This window comes from Dromaius novaehollandiae, chromosome 3 (assembly GCF_036370855.1).
Source record: "Dromaius novaehollandiae isolate bDroNov1 chromosome 3, bDroNov1.hap1, whole genome shotgun sequence".
NCBI lineage: Eukaryota > Metazoa > Chordata > Aves > Casuariiformes > Dromaiidae > Dromaius > Dromaius novaehollandiae.
The window spans coordinates 130859389-130877967 of NC_088100.1; the positions used below are offsets into that span (position 1 = coordinate 130859389).

Here is an 18579-nt window from a genome sequence, read left to right on the forward strand (position 1 = left end):
ACCGTTTAGTTAGAATTTCCCATCCCTCGGATATGCCTACGGTGAGACATCTTCTCACCTGTGTGCCCCGTACCAGTACTTGGGGCGTCTGCTTTGCGAACATTTTACACGCAGGTACTTAACGGTCATCTTCTTCCTATGCAGTCTTGTAAGTATTTTATATAAGTAGCTGTTCTGTAAAACAGCCCTGTGTTTGGATGTCTTCAGGGTGAATTCAGACGCAAGAACATTTCCCTTCTGGGCGAAGTAATAAAATGACATTCTTGCTCCTCCCACTAGAAGTCAAACGGAGGTCAGCTCCCCATCCTTGTATCTGTTTAAATAAACTGGTCCAGCTGTTTGTTTCCAGGATGCCCTTTAACCTTCTGTCCCATCCTCCCTGCCTTTGTAACACAACGCTTTACTTTGCATTACAGTCCATTCCAAACTACTATGCATTTAAAAAAAAAAAGCATTCACTTTCAAGTTTCTTCCTGCATCCCAAACCTGGAATTCATAAGAACCCATCAAATTAAAACTATTAATGTGTCTTGCCTTGAGAGAACACAATGCACTTCTGTTACATTTATAAATCACTTTCTAGAATTCCTTGCTAGCAAAACTGTAAGTTGGTTACGGCTGGAAAGATATACAGGCATAGGAATAGTTTCTTCAGACTATCTGTTTCTTTCTTTGGCGGAAGAGCTTTCAATCACTATTTGAATTTCCAAAGTGCCGTTTGATGTAATATCAGCAAAAATGGTGGAACAAAAAAGTTAGCAGAAAGACTCTCACTACCCCTTTTCCTATATGTGCACATTCACCTCTCTTAAGGGGGGGGGGGGGAACTAAAGCACTCCGATTTTTAAAAGTAAGAGGAATCAGGACCTAAATCATCAGGTATTTTCATATTCAGTGCTACTCAAATTTAGTTTTCTCAAAATACGACTAAGCATAAGACTTCATAAAACACCCGCCTGACTTTACTCGTGGAGGTAAAGTGCCACACAGGCTTAAAGGTTTGCGCAAAGAGTTCTCCGTGTCTTGATGAATTTCTGCAGATATGGAGGGTTCCCCCCCGCTCCAAAGAGCAGAACTGACAGTGGTGCAAACAAAACAGGATCTCTGGGCACACAAGTTGCACCCATCCACCGGCCCGACGGAAGCGGAGCGGTGCTGCGGGGAGTCCGGCAAAACAACACATGCACAAATCACTCTTACAGAGGTTTTTTTTTTTTTTTTGCAAAGGGGAGGATCTGGCATGGGAGAAACATTTGCACAGTTGGGCAAACACAGAAGTTTAAAGCCGCTGGTATTTATTATTTTTTGAAAGCTAACTTCTCCTTGCCCCTTTGGCTGCATCGGCTTGTGCTTCCCCCTGCATCCCAGTCTGCTCCACCTGCATAACCCTTCCTGGCTCCAGAGAGGACGAGCGGGAAACTCTCTGTCTTTTGGCCCATTTGCACGTTCCGGGGTGGTTTTGCTGGCGCTGGGGCGGGCGCGGCGGCGGTTCCCGCGCTCCAGGGCGCTGCGGCCAGCTCGGCTGCTCTTTGACCTGTGCCTCGGCCGCCTGCGCCGTGCTGCACAAGCATCGCTGCCTCTCCGCGGGGCTGGCGGCGACAAAAGGCTGTTTTATTTGGAAATTGGCCGCAATAATAGCAGCCAGAGAGCGGGGAGTTTTGGAGGGTCACGGAGCCACCCGAAAGGCTCATTTTGCGAGGTTCAGGTTACAGCCCGAGCGACATTTTCCACCGAGGTCTGGTCTTTCTCCCTTCCCCTTGCCCTGCAGTCCTGCCGAGCGCGTAAAACACGACCTTCCTCCGCTGTGACGCTTCCCGAAAGCCACCTTTGCTCGAGGATCGGCAGCATGCTTGCGGGGACTTCCAATTTTCAGTTTTTGAATGAAATTCTCCACTACTAGCTGTCTGAAAGCAGATGCTGAGACTTAACAGGATATTGAGTTCCCCCCGCCCCTCGTCCCCCCAGACGGGAATGCTTTCGCGACGTTACTGACTCTCGACGCGCGGAGCCGCAGGCTGCTCCCTGCCAACGCTGTCCCACGGCACCGCGCGCCCCTGCAAGCCAGAGGCAACCAAGGTGCCACGAATTTCCTAAAATGTCTCTGCTTCACTTCTCTCTCTGCACTTCTTCTAACAACCCTGCCCGCTACAGCCTCAAGAACTGGAAGAAAGCCTCCAGTACGTACTAATACCATTGCTAAAATGTCTCGTCTCGCTGAAAAAAACCCCTATCCCTCTTGACAACAGGCATGAGTTTCTGTTTATCAAAATACAAAACATCCTTGCACACCCTGACTACAGCCTATGCAGGGCTATCAGATCCTCGTTTTTAGCAGAGATGCCAAAGCAGCCAGAGTCCGTCAAACTGGCAAATAATTCACTTGTAAAACCAGCAGTGTTCTCGTCTACATACTCGGATCACTCATTTATAAAGGAATGAAACAACTTTCTCCATTCACCACTTAATTCCTCAACGCTTAACAGGTTTATCTCTAATAGAAACAATTGAAATGAAAAGTGTGCTATAAACACTGGTTCTGGGTTTATTACACTTCAATAACTGCTTTATTCCTTATTTTGAAATATTTTCTTGTGTATTTGTTTTCCACAGCTTTTTAAAGGAGTTGGTTAACATAACAGAAAAAGAAAGCCCCAGGAATTACTTTACAGAATGCTTTTGAATGTTTTAAAAACAGCCTTAAAAATAGAAAAGCTCCCTCTGCAATTATGAACAGCAAAAATAACTGCAGATTTTTGAATGGTAATCACATCTCCCCATCCCTAAAATGAGAAATAAATGCTAAAAGAGTGCTTACAGCAGTTATTAAAAAGTTCTGATCCTGAAGTCAGTTAGTGAGCTTAATGACCCATAACTACCAGTCATTAGCAATCCATGCTCTCTGTACTCCCTTTATTTGTAAAGAAGGAAAAAAAAACCCCAAGACACTCAAGAAACTGTTCAATTTAAAGTCAAACCTTATGAAGTCATGTTTGGCAACTTTTCTCGGTTTCTCCTCCTCCGAAACGAAGACAGTTGAGGACTGCAATACATCACTTACAATGCTAAATGGAGGTGGGGGGGAAGAGAGCACATGGGCTGCTAACCACCCACTCCAGAAACGTAATTTTGGACCGCACTCCAAAGGCAGCGAGTCTCTCCATCAGGAGGAGCGGGAAGGTCCCCTGGAGCCTCTGCCCTTCCGCCCTCCACCTCGGCTGGCAGCAGCAGCCCCACGGACCGAATATGGGGCTGGGGGTGTTGCGAGACAATACTGAAGAGTGAGCAAATAAAATACTATGCAAAACTAGTGATGAAAAACCACTAATTAGCTGACAAATTTGATGTAAAGCACTAATGAAAGCCATGTGTGGTTCTGCAATTTAGTTTTAAAAATAGCTTCTGACTTGGAGCATTGCTATGTGACCCCACTGGTGTGTTTGTGGTGTGCGCTCAGAAAAGTTGCTGTGAAGCCGGCGAGCGCCAGTGAATCCCTTGCAAGGCAAACCTGCTAATGCACCGAGCACATCATGGGCAAAAACAGAAAGCAGGGAGCTGTGAGCGGGTAAGCGTCCCTGCTACGAGAGCCGGCCATGCCCTACCTTCGTCCAGCCCGACCCGCGCAAACTCCACCTTCGGCCACGTCTTCGTCTCCCGCAAAGCCTTTAAACTCCCCCCCTCCTGTTTCCTAGCACGCTTTCTGGCTAAACCGCCGTGGGACGCATCCCGCGCCCCGCGCAGCCCCAGTCGACGGGAACCTTCCGCCGCGAGCCCGGCTCCCGCCGCCCCGTGCCCCGGGGCCCACGGCGGCCGCGCTGCTGCAGGTCCCGGCTGAGCCGCGAGGGCCGGCGGCCGGCTCCTTCCCTGACGCCGCAATTCCCTCGTGGTGCGCGGCAGATGTAAACTCGCCCCGAGCAGCCAGATGATGTAAGGGGAAATCTTTAAATGGCAAAGTGCCAGCGGAGCTGACCTTCTGTCTCTTCCCGACTCCCAAATCCCAGTGCAGCTGTACTTTGTTGATCTCCGTGTGCCACAATTAGCCTTTAAGGAATATGGCAAGGAGTCAGCGAGTAGAGCAGCGCGGAGGCTGCTCTAATTCACGCCAGGCACAGAGCTGACCCGTTACAGCACTGGAACCGGCTGCACAAAACAAAGCGCTCCCAGCCAAAACCTTGCCCTCCGCAGAAATGCCCTCTCCGCAGGAGCAGCGAGGCCGGGCAGGTGCAGCCCAGCGTGCGCCCCACTCCCACGGCGGACCCGGACAGGGATTAACCCAGCACCGCGCAGGGCACGGCCTTCGCTGGGAGAAGGTGCTCCCGCGTGCGGACCACGCTGCAAAGCCAGGCACCTCCGAAACGCACGGCGCAGAGGGCGTGTGGTCTCCCCGCAAGCTGCGAGAGGTGCCGGCACTGATGGAGATCTTCCAGCTCGGCATATTTTACTGATTTTTGGGCTGCCACTGCATAGGTGCGCCAGAGCTGAGGGGGTCCTGGAGGCGGTCCGGCCCTGAGCTGCCTCTCTGAAGCTTTAGAGCTTCGGGAGAGCTGTCTTCAGCAGGTCGCTTCAAACACAGTCCTGCCGGATGACAGGGATTACGCTGGGAACAGGTAAGAACGGATAGCAAACCACCCGCTCTTCCTGTGAAAGCACTCCTCTGCCTCTGAGCAATTTCCTTCTCCTCTGTCAATGCTGCATACTCTCTTCTTTAGGCTAATGTAGTGTTTGTGCAAGGTGCCCGCATGATCTTCGGGCTTTCTCCAGCCACACAAACGGTCTAAGCACTGAACCTTGGGTGCAGCCTTCTCCCTTGCATGCTGAACTTTGAACTCCACTAAACACTTGCAACTTGTTCACTCAAACACAGCCTGACATCTGAGGGTTGCTGCAGTTAGGAACAGCAGGCCTGCAGCCTGCAAAAAGCTTGTGAAAATGGTGGGAAACTCTGTTGGGGTTTCCACTCCTTTTACAGCTTAAACACAACTCGCCCAAACCACTTTATGTATACCACAGAGGTCCTCACTCCATCCTACATCTCATCTCTGCAGTCATCCTTCTAATGGCAGGGGTGGGGGTCCTCGTCCAGGGTCTACGGCTTTTTCCATGCGCTGAGTTGGGAGTCTTGTCCCAACAGCTTTTCCTCCAGTCACTCCTACCTGCAATGGATACTGCACGTCAGCTGAAAGACATGCCCGGTCCTTCAGCCCATGTTGTCTAAGTTAAAGCAAAAAGACTGCTCCCACGTCCAGCTGATGCTTGAAGTGAGTTCCCGCGCACTCTGCACCCTCCCCTCTTCTCCGAAAGACTGCTTAGAAATAAGGAAGCGATACCCCCATACCGACCGGGTCCTCCCAGCCTGCAAGAGAAGGAGAGACGAAGGGAGTCAGCAACCCAACATGCCCGACGAGTCCCTTTGGGGGAAAACACCCCAAGGAGAAGAACACGAAACGAGCCTCTGCGTAGGAGCAGCGATTTCCCCGTGAAATACGCCCCTGCTCTGAGAGGGCTCCCATCCATTCCTGGAGGAACCCGCTCGGGGCGGGGGCGGGAAGCTCCGATTCCTGTGGTCTGCTCCACCCCGCCACTACCGAGACAGCAAACACGAGCGCCTCGGCGTCTTCTGTGTGATGTGGGCACCTGGGAAACAGGTTTCGAACAACACTTGTTTTCTTCCTTCTTTTTTTTTTTTTCAGAAGCCACAAAAGATAGTCGTAGAACTACAACTCTGAATCACGACCACACGACAACCCAAAAGAAAAACCATACGCTTCTTGGCAACCTTCCCACCAAGACACCCTGTTTCAAAACACTGTTTCGTAACCACTACTAATAACCTGCTTTGTAATCTATTCCACCTAGACATCATTTTCCATTAAGCGGAGTCATTTATTTTGCTTGTGGTCCTGTTTCTTATGGCATTTTATTCCGGGAAGGAGAAAAGATATCCTCAGAAAATGGTGAAAATGAAACACACTTGGGTAGGTCAGAGGAGTGTCAAAAATCAAAAGGGTTTGTAAGATCTTGGGATACATAAAGCTTAGTGACCAGCCCCTCAGACAACGTAAACCAAGGAATATAAACCTTTACACCAGGTGAGAAGCTGGGCATTTCTGGGATAAGCCTGAATTAAAAAGGAGCAATTCATACTGCTGCTTTTCAACCATTATACTTTATCATTAGCCAAAAAGCCACAAGGACTACAGTGCCTGGGCAGAAAAAAAGTAATAACCCATGAAACTGTAACATGACCTGGATTTTGTTGAGGACCGCAGAAGTGAGATTTTTTTCAGCAGTATCTGCTGCTGCTTCTTTTCTTTTCTTTTTAAAAGTGAGATAAAAAACAGAGGACTCGTTAGCTCTATCGCTGATACAGACAGCCATACATCATTTACACAGAATCATTTAAGAGCAGGCAGGGCAAAACGCACGCCCTCCAAAGCAGTCCTCTCCATCTGCCTCTGGCTGTGTTTCATTTTTGAGAAGAGAAAATTGTTTTATCCAACAAGGAGGCAACATTTGCCCCATTTTTAATATTTCAGGCTGACTTTTTAACCACTCAGAAACGCGGTTTGTTTTATGCAGGTGCGGCCTGCAGCTAGCTCACGATGCAAGCGAGAGAGAGGGTCTCCGAGGGCACCGTTCTCCGCGTGCTGGTGTTTCAGTTCTCAGCACTTAATTGCTGTACACCAATCTCAGCCACTGTTGACACAAAATAGGTGGAGATCAGGTCTGTGCAAGCACCAAATACCAGAAAGGCAAACTATATGTAAACACACTTGAGACAGATTTGACAAGAATAGACCAAAACCTGACTTGCAAAGAAATGACAAACCATTATTCTCCCCGTCTCTCCGTCTCTCTCTTGCTTTTTCGATAGAGGGTACTTTTTTCCTGACAGAAGTGTCTCTCTTGCTAAAGAAAAACCATAAGCACTGCAAATTATTTACTGAGGACAGTGCAGAACACCTTCCCTGGATTGCAATGCCGCATGGCCACAATACAATAGTGTCCGGGATATTTTCAAAGCTGAACTCTGTTTTTATACGGTGCACACCTGAACCTCAGCCCTTTGAAAAGCAGCTAACAGAGAGTGGTGACCCCAACCCCAATCCCGCAGAACGCGCGTGCAAAAGTAGAGAAAAGAGCAACCGGAGACTGTTTGAACAGCACCTTTTAATCTTATCTTCATGACACCTGACAGCACGTTAGTTATAGAATATTAATGCATCAACTAAAAAGTTTGTCAGGTGCAAAACTACCATATAAAAGGATGCAATGCTCACAGGGAAAAGGATTCTTGCTGCATATTAACCGCTAAAGTGCCGCGTGCCTTTTGTTAGTCGGGCTCCCGGCAGGTTATCTGTGTTTGCCATGAGCAGCCTTCCGCCAGGGGAACCGGCCTTTCTCCACCAAGAAATAGCATCGGTGCTGCCCTGGTCTGAACACCGTCTATTTTATTGACTCGGCGCTCAGGTCAGCCCCAGCAGCCTGCTAGCGCAAGAGGCCGGGGCAGGGCTGAGCAGCGGCCCGCGGGCTCCCGAAATACAGGGCTTTTCCTTTCCCGGCTGCTGCTGGGCTGCGGGAGCGTTTGTACGAACGGACTGAGCCGCTACAAGGCACGTCTACGCCTTAGATCCGTGCATTGGAACAGAACCACACGCGTTTAAATGATTAAGTTGCATTTTCCCTGAATTAACAAATATATATCAGACAAAATTTGCACGTCCCTAAACTCTTCTGCTGTGACAATACCTGATGGCACTAAATTCCCTGCTCTTCCCCCTGCAAGCTATTTGCTCAGCTTTTCTAATAATACCTTGGTTGTCTGGCAGCTCGCCAGGGCTGTCGAAGGCAATATGCAAGCTAAACATTTTTCGTCTGATTTCAATATTTTCTTATGAGTAACTATACAGTATTTTACCTAGTGAGTATTCCTGATTGCTGTAATTTAAGAACAGAGAAATAGACTACAGATGTAATATTATTATTACAATTGGCATTCAAGGTGAAAGGCATAACAATTAGCTAAGACTTAGTGAAAACATAAATGTAAAAATCTGCTTTAAAAGCCCTGCACATGGTACATTTAGAACAGCTAATTTACCGCACGTACTCTGAATTGCTCAAATGGGCTAACAATTCACCCAGCAAGACTCGTTGTTAATGTTTTGCTTTGGGTTTTGTGAGGGGGGTCTTTTGGGGGGAAAGGTGTGATTTCCACATCACAAACACGTCCTGTCTTATTTTGCTTTGGAATAACAAACACAACACACATTCTTTAGACCTGAATCACATATTCTTTCTTACTTCCATTTTTCCTGCTTTCACATGTATTCCCATTAACCAAACAGTGTTTAAATCTTATCTGCAAATGTATTACTGAATTACGTGAAGAAGAAAAAGCAGAATAGTTTCCAAAATCTGATGGTCTCTGATTAAGTTGGTACTGCTGAAGTTGAGAGGATAATTTGTGAATGTTTTAACATTTACAAGTAAATAAGTACTTGTATTTACTGTATCTGATTACTGAGAAAAGTATTTGTTATGTTATTACACAGATTCAAATTGCATCTTGACCTTTTCTAGTTTAATCTGTTTACTGCAACAAAAGCAGTAATAGATAAATCTAAAAACAAGCATGCATTTTACTCGCCGCTGACTGCAAACACCCGAGTGTGACATATTCTGCAGAGCAGCAAACCGAACCCGTCGCCTGCTTACTGGGTGTTCTGCAGCTCTGGGGGCAGCGGGGTGCAAATCCCCTCCGCAGACAGCACTGACACCTGCCTGCGCTGCGCTCCTCCCCTGCAGCCCGCCTCCCCCGCTTACACCCTAAAAATAGTGCTCAAGTGGCACTGAAGTGGTGCAGCGGTCATGCGCTGGCCTTTGGCTCGCTGCGCGTTTGCCCCGGGCGCAGGAGCCCAGCAAAGCTCGCGTCGGCCCCCAGCCCCGGCCGGCCTCGGGGAGCTGCGCGGAGATGACCCCGGCACGGCGGGACGAGCCCAGCCCTTGCGTCTGGGGTGTCTGGGGGCAGCACGTATTGGCATGCCGCTCTTAAAAACAAAGGCCGGGGAAGACCCAAGCATGCAGCCGGTCTGCAAAGGGGGCAAGGCGGAGGACCCCGCGGCCAGCCCTGCGTGCAGGCTGCCAGGAGCGGCCGGCGGTCTCTCCCGTAAAACCAGAGCCTCAGGTTTGCCAAAGTCATCTTCGGGCTGATCGTGAAGCATTTTTTAATTTCTTCCTTATAAAGTGTCAGCAAAAAGAACTTCAGCTGTCTCCAAGAATGAAATTAGGGAAATCTATGTTATTTAATCGTTTTTTCCAGTGTGTTTGGGGTTTGCCTTTTTTTTTTTTTTTTTTTGCTAGCCTAGGAAATTATACACACAAATGACATTTAAAGAAGCCAAGGTCGTAAAATCAAGAACTTAAGAGTCAGGAAACTGCATTACCAGGGCTGCTTGCACCCTCTCCCTTAACCCACTTTATATGCATCCAGTCTAGTTACAAACTCGCAGCACTGTTTTTGATAGGGCCCTGTGCCTCAACCAACACAGATGACAGTCTCTGTTATGAGAACAAAACGTAGAAAAATTGATTTCTCCAGGAAATAAAATGTGCAAAAGTTGAAAGAATAAGGCAGAAAAACGAAAGCCCTCCTGGCAGAAGCAGCTGCGTGCTACACCGGAGAACAGGATTTTCAGCGCTGCGTCTGCCTGGGACAGCGTGGCTGCTACGGAGTAAAGCACCAAAACCAAACTTTCCACGAGCAGCCGCTGACTTCTCGCGTCTCTCCCGCCCTGGAGCTTTGCAGGGGACGTGCCGAAGCACTGAGACCTTGGAGCTGCCGTGGAGGCGGCTGTGAGCAATGTGCTATCGTTCTGAGTCGCCTGGCAGCCCAAAGCCAACCCTGCAGCAACCTCAGTCCTTCGCCTGCGTACCAGGGACGATGCTGTTCTCTCCCTTCACGGGGGGACTGCAGAAATACCATGCACTCCCACACATCTGTACGCACATTTAGGCAAACAGAGGTCAGTGGAGTAGGTAGATATTACAGCGGTAAGCACCGCAGGAAAGCCCATCAGGAATTATTAATTCCATCTTCAAGCACGGTTTGAATACAGCTCCACAAACGAAGCACTGAAGAATGAGGGTAAGATAAAATATTGACTAGCTGCTCCATCATTGTCTAGTCTGTGCCCTAGATAACACAAGCACATTTTGGAAAAAGCAGAATGGAAGCACTTAACAGAAGGCTGGCATCTCCTCACTGCGGAAATGTAGAATTTGCAAACAATCTTTTTTGAAAGACAATTCTTACGCAGGTGTGTGTGCCTCTATAGAGAGAGCTGATCACACACCTGCATGCAAACTATGCATTTGCATATAGATACACAGATATATATATATATATATATATGCATTATCATACAAATATACAGCTATGTATGTCTGTGTACCTAGACTTCTATAAAACATAAACAAGCCTCTGACACCTAACACAGCCCTTGATGAGAACTGCTCTGTCTCCTTAGAGTACCACAAGTAATTATTTAACATTAGTTCTTAACAGGAACAGATTCAGCTGGGATGTAGTAAACAAGGAAGCTGTATGGATTGTTCGATATGCCCTCGCGGGCTCTCTGCCGAGGCAGTAAGTGATTGTATCACACCTCCTGGATATTTCAATCACAGAGCAGGAGTTTTTATCACCGGGGAAAAGCCCCTTATTAACCTGTACTTTGTCAGGTCCCTTCCATGTCCATATATGCACCACTGTCAAGATCATACAAGTGCTCCTTCGAGTTCACATTACCGTGCTCTGAACCCTAAACTGCTACGGGGTTAAATGACTAACAAGACGAGGACCTGAACGGTTCGGTTAGACTAACAACAGATTGAACTCTGCTACCTTAGTACCTGCAATAGATTTTTTGCAACGCAATAGTTGCTCCCTCTTCCCACAACCAAAATACCCAACTGTGGCAAAGAGGGGGGTCTTAAAAGGGAACACAGTTGATTCACAAGCAAAATCTCCATTGACTAGAAAAGGGAAAAAAATTCTCCACAATTTGATTACTTAAAAAAAAAAAAAAAACAAGGAAAAAGTTCAGGTTAAAACTGTGGTATTTTTGAAGCTACGTGCCCTACCACGGGAACGTTTTACGGCCCGTCTCACATCATCGCGCCGTTCACGCAACCTCCTCCGCCATCAATAGGAGTTGTGTGCATCAGCCTGGGCAGCCCGGACACATGCAGAATGCACGTGAAAAGCACCCTTTTTCGTTACGGCAGAGAAACTGGAGTATGCAACCAGCATATACTGTGAAGGCATCCAAAATATGACAAAAAATTGTTCAAATGCTTTCAATCTGTGGAATACAAATGCTCTCTTCACTGGCTTCTCTGTGGCAAACTTCTAATTCCATCCAGAAAATCCAGCATTCCCAGTCTGGGCTAACTACCATGCTACCAGACATGAGTTTATGTTTTTCATGCACATTTCATGTATTCCCACATGCTGTGTTGCTGCCAATAATTTATGACTGATCTGCACCCAGCTTGCCCTTCAGCATTTTATTTAATCTCTGCAACAGTGATTTACAATGACTCATCATTAATACAAAAATGTACATGTGTGTTAACAAGTTTTGAAGAATCTAAGGAGGAAGGCAAAAATTTTTGAAAGTTGTGGCTGAATGACTTATGAGCCAGCTGAAGAAAGGCAAAGCTAATCATAAATGATATGTTAGCTGTTCCCTGCAGCAAACAATTTAGGCAAAAAAGAATTTGTTCTCATGCATACCACACTGTAAGAAAATGTATTCAGAAAAATGTTGGGAAACGGTTGCAGGGATCCCCAGGATCTGGGAGCAAATGAGAAGCTCGTTGCTCACCCCGTGGCTGGCTGTTTGCTCTCTGCGTGTGTGCAAGACCCTCGTGCTCTTGCACAATCACAGCCTCCTTTTCCTCAAATTGCTCCCCATCAGGAAGAGCAGCGGCTCCATGACTGCATGTTTGCCTCCCTGTCCACCGCGTACCAATAACTGCAATTCCCAAAGCGCTGATTGGGTCTATAACGTCAAACCTTGGTGAGGCCGGGGAGGGGAGGAGGAATTCTCTCAATAATTTATACAATTGTACCATCGCAGCAGAATTACCAAACTAGCTCAAGCAGAGGAAGCCTGCCCTACATCCAGAAGACTCCAGTTATAATGTATTTTGACCTACTTTTATTTTTTTCTTGCACATAAGGAACTTATAAAAACACATCTGACACAAAGCCAAAGTAAAACTCTTCAAATCCAAGGCAAGATGGGTACTGAGAAACACCCTGGGAAGTCACTCGGGAGAAATCCCACCAGCTTTACTTCAAAGCAGCCTGTGTCCATTATCTCTAAAAATTTCTTTGATGGACCATCTTAAACCAACACACTTGCCTGTGCCAAACAGGACGCCATGGTCAGATGCCCAGTTAGTACCTTCTGCACCAAGCGCGAGGCCTGACTATTGTAATCTGCTCCCATGGTTCGCACCCTCCTCCGCGGTCGCTGCCTGGCAAACACACCTGGCTCCCAAAACGGCTCAACCACCTACCGCTACTTAGGGGATTGATTGGGCAAAGGTGGGAGGAAATACATCGCAAACAAACACACGCATTTTTCCTAGCTGATCTGGTGTACCGCACTCCACATTCACTTGCAACTTTTTTTTTTTTTTTTTTTTTTTTTTACATTTAGTGTCTTTTAGCTCTCCATTTTAAAGTAAATACCTTGGAAGCATACCTCACATGCACTAAGTATTTGTTTTTTCCCTTTATTCAGTGTCTTAAAGAGCTTCAAAAAAGTGATCTCCCAGGGCTGCTGCAGGGTCACCGAAATTGATAACCCGTACAAGCTATGCTTATGTGAGCCTGCCTGCGTCTCCCAGATAGTGCACTTTGTAAATTAATCCTCCAAAGGCAAATATATTGTAAGTAGCTTGTTATCTCTAAAGTACTAAATTGAAGAATACATGGGATTATATTGACAGAAATTACATTTTCTGTAATGGGGTTTAATATATCTGAAATCTCTCCCATAGGCTCCTATTCTCTCTAACAGAGGAGGGTTTGTTAATGTAGGTGCAATGGACATCAAGACCAAATTTATTCACTAAAATGGATTAGGCCATGTAATCAGAGCTTCAGTAATATTAATCTCTGACACTTATTGAACGGAAAAAAATACTTTTGTCTGCAAACTGGCATTCCTCCCTCCTTTTTCCCCAGCAGGCTTGCTGTTGCCTTGGCCATTTTCTGGGTATTACTTCAAAGAGGATAAGGTTTCCCATCATAAACACTAATCTAAAAATATTAGGACAATTAATTAGATACACTTAGTTTTACAAGGTATTAGATTGCAATACACTTCAAATATGACACTTGTTCTGGCATAGTGGGAGAAACCTACATTTTGATGCAGTAACAAAGGGTAATAAATCAAACTTTTTTGCAAGGGCTCGCTGTCACGTTTGTACATTTAAATCAAGAGCAATTCTCGCTGGTTGCCTTCGCCATGTCTCAGACAGTTAGCAACTCCAAATCCACTGCAGACACAGCACGGATTCTCCTTTCCTTGAAACAAAAACTGTACTTTTGAGACAACCAGTAAAGAGATTCAACAGCGTCAGCCAACCCGCCGGGCTCCCCCCCTCCTGCAGCCGCGAGCTGCCACGGGAGAGCGGACCACTGCGAGGGGCAAAGCGGGAGCCCGCGGGGGCCAGCGGCTCTATAGAAACACTGAAAGATTACTTACCAGTTGTTCACTTGGAGTATAGTGAGCCCTGTGTCTTGTGCCAACTGCTTTTTCTGCTCTTCTGAAGGGTAAGGGTGCTATAAGACACCAAAATAAATATACACGTTTAAAACAATGTTTCCTTCGCCTACTTCTTATTTGAAAAAAAAAAAAAGAAAAAAGTAAAAACAGAAGCATGACATCTATTATTGAAAGGTGAAAATGCTGAGGTGTGTCACTCTTTTATAATTATTAATGGGCTACTACATCATTTAATTAATGGCAGTAAAAGACAAGCCAATTATAAAGATTAGTGAAGTGGAGAAATTACTGCAGAGGATACTGGCAGTACCTGGATACTCAAGAAGGATATTTGTTGCATTAGCTGAAAGTTTTTGTGCTTGTCTCGAATGAATGACTAGAGTCAAATTACGATTTTCTTCTTCCGTATTTCACAGAACAATACAGAATGTCATACAGCACTTCTCTATAAAACTATAGTGCACCGATGTTTTCTGAGATAGTGAAGACAAATCTTGCCAGTGCCCGAAAATAATTTGTAAAGAAGATCAGCATCCTGAACATAAACAAAAGCCTGGATTTTGTACACAGGCCAATATAAGGTCAATGATCAGCACATTTTTGCCTGACGTTAACATAGCTGGGCTGTGCTAATCCTAAAAGACAGAAAATAAATACTGGTTTAATTGAAGTTAATGTTAAAATTAAATCCTAAGTTAAGTTTCTTGTGAGAACTTGATTGCTTTCTCAGAAAATTCACTTCTGCACTAATACAAATTGCTTAATAAATCAACAGCGAAAACCACATCCAAGTTTGAATTTAGCAATGACGTTAGCAATATCATTTCTATCCTTTCCCTCACTGTAATAACGTTACTGTCTCAAACAAAAATGACCCAACACTGCAAATACAACAATTCTCCGGAGAAACCCTGTTTGGAGTAGCTGGTTGCGGCACTGTGTCACAAGTCAGAAAACTCCTGAGTTGGACGTTCAAGTGTCAGTACGTACTGACTTCAGATCTGACCTGTTGCAAGACACTTCATTATCTGAACATTTTGGTAAGGTTATTTGATGAAGTTGTTTAGACCTAGCCAAACAACACATTTAACAGTCGCTTGCCACAAAGCATTAGTTATTATACACGGATCCATTTTTCTGAAACATTCGTGGATGTATTCTCCAGCATAATATTACGAGAGATGTAACCTGAAACCTTGTAAAGTATAAGAATTTAAAACCTCGTAAAATTCAGCAATCTTATTGCTATCATAACTATTTAGCAGATTTTATATATTCTTGTAAACAGCTTAATCTGAAATCTAATGGACGTGGTACGTGACTGAATAACCTCCCTTCACCAAATATGGATTTTTTGCTCTAACCCCATTAACTTCCTCCTGCCTGTTGTGCCCATTTCAAAGGACACTGCAGTGGTCCTCAGCTGTAGCAATGTATGGCTGTACTACCAAAAACGGCAGTGATGGAGGGTAATAAGTGAATATATATACATACTGTATTTTCACACACATAGCTGGCATCTCAGATAGCCTTCCGTTCTTTTAAAAATACTATTTTGTGACAGTAAGCCCATAGATAACCTGCGTATCTCTAAACTCCCCTCTGTATTTCCTGCCTGTATGTGAAAGCCCCTGAGCTCCAGAATTATAAAGTGGGGGAAACAGGGAAGGGAATTACATCTATTTTTACAGATAATTTGCATTTCATACCTGCAAAAATATAGTGTGAATTTTATAGTCTACATTATGTACATGTTCTTCCACCGCAAACAGTTGTACTTGACTTACGTCCGTCTATCTGAACATAACATTAAGCTTCTCTTCCAAAAGCTACAGAGAAGATTTTTAACTTTTTCATCTTTATAGCTTACTTCCCATTTCATTACTTTACTATCAAGCAAGGACAAAATCATTCTTTTTTCTTATTTCACTTTGCCACCTCACATGTGATCTAATTTTAAGTAATTGAACAAACTGTGTCTAATTTCATGCAGCAAGCAATAATTACTAGACAGCCCCTAGCTATTGGAATTGAGAACTCTGTCTCCATTAAGCAATTTTCAATTGTTCTGGACTCTTTTCCAAATAGACAAGACTGGACAAAATTAGCCATCAGAATAATACAGTCACTGTAAAAATAATTGCTTTAAAAGTCCCAAACCCCAAATTCTTTAAACTGTGGTATGCTTAGGGTCATCTGATTTTTTTTCATAGCCTAGTACAGCATCAACTTTTAATTTCACGAAAATCTATAACTGCTATAATCACATGACAGCCATAACTTTGTGCAGTTAATCCCTTTTAGCTGAAGGTTCACAATGCAGCAAGCTTTCTAACGACAGCTCGGTGCGTTTAAAATATCTTAAACGCTGGGCATCCTTATTATATAAGCTTTCTGTGGATTCTATGAGTTGTTCCTTTGTAGGCTGAAAAAAAAAATGACTTGACAAAGAATCAGCATGCCACAGGCGAGGCTGCTATAAAAACATTCAAAGCCTTGTTGCCTTCCCACCCACAGGGCTCGTAAGGCCTGTGCTGCCGGCAAAGGCAGACATCACGGGGCAACCCAGCGGAAGGGGCAAACCCGGAGAACTGCCATTTCATGAAGAAAGAGGAAATTCATTCCAAACTGTTTCTGTATTTCACACATGCGACAACAGGCGCTTTGCAAACGCTTTGTAACGTTTTGCTTGGCAGAGCTAAAGACACTGAGACGCACACACACACAGAGATGTACATAACGTATGCTATATATATATTTGTGTGTGTGTATTTGCAGTTGTGTCTAAAACCGATGCACGGACTCCAGCTGGTAAGCACACTCATCCCTTCCCATCACTGTGGCATATCAAAGCAAATCGTACCACTGCTCAATAAACAGTGACTCGAGACCTTCACTTTGTTGTGTACATTAGCTCCTACCATTATCTCTTAAAAGCTTAATTATTTGCAAACAATTGATCAAGATGGGAATTTGAGAGAAGATACGCGGGACCACCGGGAGACCTGCCGGGAGAGCGGCAGCGCATTAGGAGAGCAAACAAAATTACCTCTGGGTCTCACGATCAGAATTAACGACTGGGACCATGCGTGGGGCAGCGCGAGTAGCTGCAAGGATCCTGCTGGAGTGTTTCCCATTTGATCTGCATTAACACCTCAAGAACGGGGGAAAGCCATAAACCCATGATTACGTATGGGAAGGCCGACCCGCCTTCCCAGCGCCGCTGCTGCTCAGGCGCGCCGGGAGCTCGCACGCTGGCTTGCTTGTCAAGGCCGGAGGGAAAGGGCAAATCCAAAGGGAAATAGGTAGGACGCAGACAGGTACAACAGGCATTTGAAGGAACGAGGCTGACAACAAATAAGGACAACGAATCCGGCTCCAATATTTCCCAATAATGCCTGCGCCTCTCGATCCAGGAAAGCCGCTGCAGCATTACAGAGCAGCATTCGCCTAACAGTATGAGACCTAGTGCTTTTCTCTTCCCATAAATCCAGCACTGTAATGTGGATTGTTTGGCACCATTAATGTGTTTTTGAGGCTCTGTGGTATTACTTTTAATAATGACTTAGTACAGAAGTGATTGCTTAATAACACCATCAAAGTCTGCATGCAAATGAAAATTATCCCTGGGGGATTTGCCCAGGGTAATAGGAACAGTTAAGGAACACTTGAAAAGGTAAAAATAACTATGCAAAATATGAGTCAGAGCAGTCATTTTAGTAGTAACAAAGAAATCAAAGTGACAGAGAGAAAAATGTAACTTTCCATCATATTCTCTCCTCACTGTTTTATGAATGGTATTTGGAGAGCAGCATGCTTAATAAAAGGCTTTTTTTTTTTGATACAGAAGAGATCCTTTTTAGCAAAAAAATCAATACGACTTTTTTACTGCCTTTGACTACAGCCGGTGGGTAAAGCCTACAGTAAATACAGATGGAAAGTGTCCAAGTTTATATCTTAATGATAGCCCTTGTCCAAATGTACTCCTTTCATCAAATTTTCCACCGCAGCCTGCAAATGTTGGATGCCAAGACAGAGATACACTTTATCTTATCTGCACTGGTAACCGAGCATCAATAACATCCCCTCCCTCCCCGCCTTGCCCACTGCAACAGAGCATGGTAATGCTTGCAGGAATCGGGAAAGTCATCCTGTGCGGAGCTGGCCGCCGAGATAATGGCCAAACCTCCCCAGATTTATGCCCCCAAATTTAGGCCCTCAGGACCGTCTGTCTATTAACCATTTTATAATCTCAAAATGCCTTTAATTAAAAAACAAGAAACCCCTAGGATTATTTTTATTTCTGAACAGCAACCCAAGCCTGATTCCTCATGTAGTAACCAAAATTAAGCCAGGTTCAGCTCTTCAGTGACAAACTGTCAAGCAGTTTTACCCTGAACCCTGAATCCTTGCTGCATCACAACTTTCCCAGGGTGAGCGACCTCGCCCGTGCAGCAATTCGCTTCTCTTGTCCTCCCCGGCCTCCCCAGGTTTTGCATCTGAACTGTTTACATTTGGTCACAACCAAGTTGATCTAGGATACATTTTTTTGGAAATATCCATAATGCTTTGTTATTGTCTTCCAGCTTTATGAATTAGTTTTACTGTTTCCCTGAATGCTTTTTTGTCTCCTCGCTGCACATTATCAAAGGGACACTTTGTGCCTGCCATTTGCATTACAAAAGCAGTGCATGGTGTAGTCTAAGAACATAGCTTGAATTTATAGCAGTCGAGTCCTGTATCCTCACACATGCTGGCCTCAGAAAGAATA

At 45.3% G+C, this 18579-nt stretch overlaps 1 protein-coding gene across 6 annotated transcripts in view; it reads right to left on the reverse strand.

The window, feature by feature from the left end:
- The window catches only part of MEIS1 (Meis homeobox 1), a 103277-nt gene that overhangs the window by 7764 nt on the left and 76934 nt on the right, over nucleotides 1-18579 (reverse strand). For all 6 annotated transcript variants that reach the window (XM_064510160.1, XM_064510159.1, XM_064510158.1 and 3 more), the window contains exon 9: nucleotides 13788-13864. In XM_064510160.1, the coding sequence (XP_064366230.1) occupies nucleotides 13788-13864 (77 nt within the window). The remainder of the gene's footprint in view (nucleotides 1-13787; nucleotides 13865-18579) is intronic.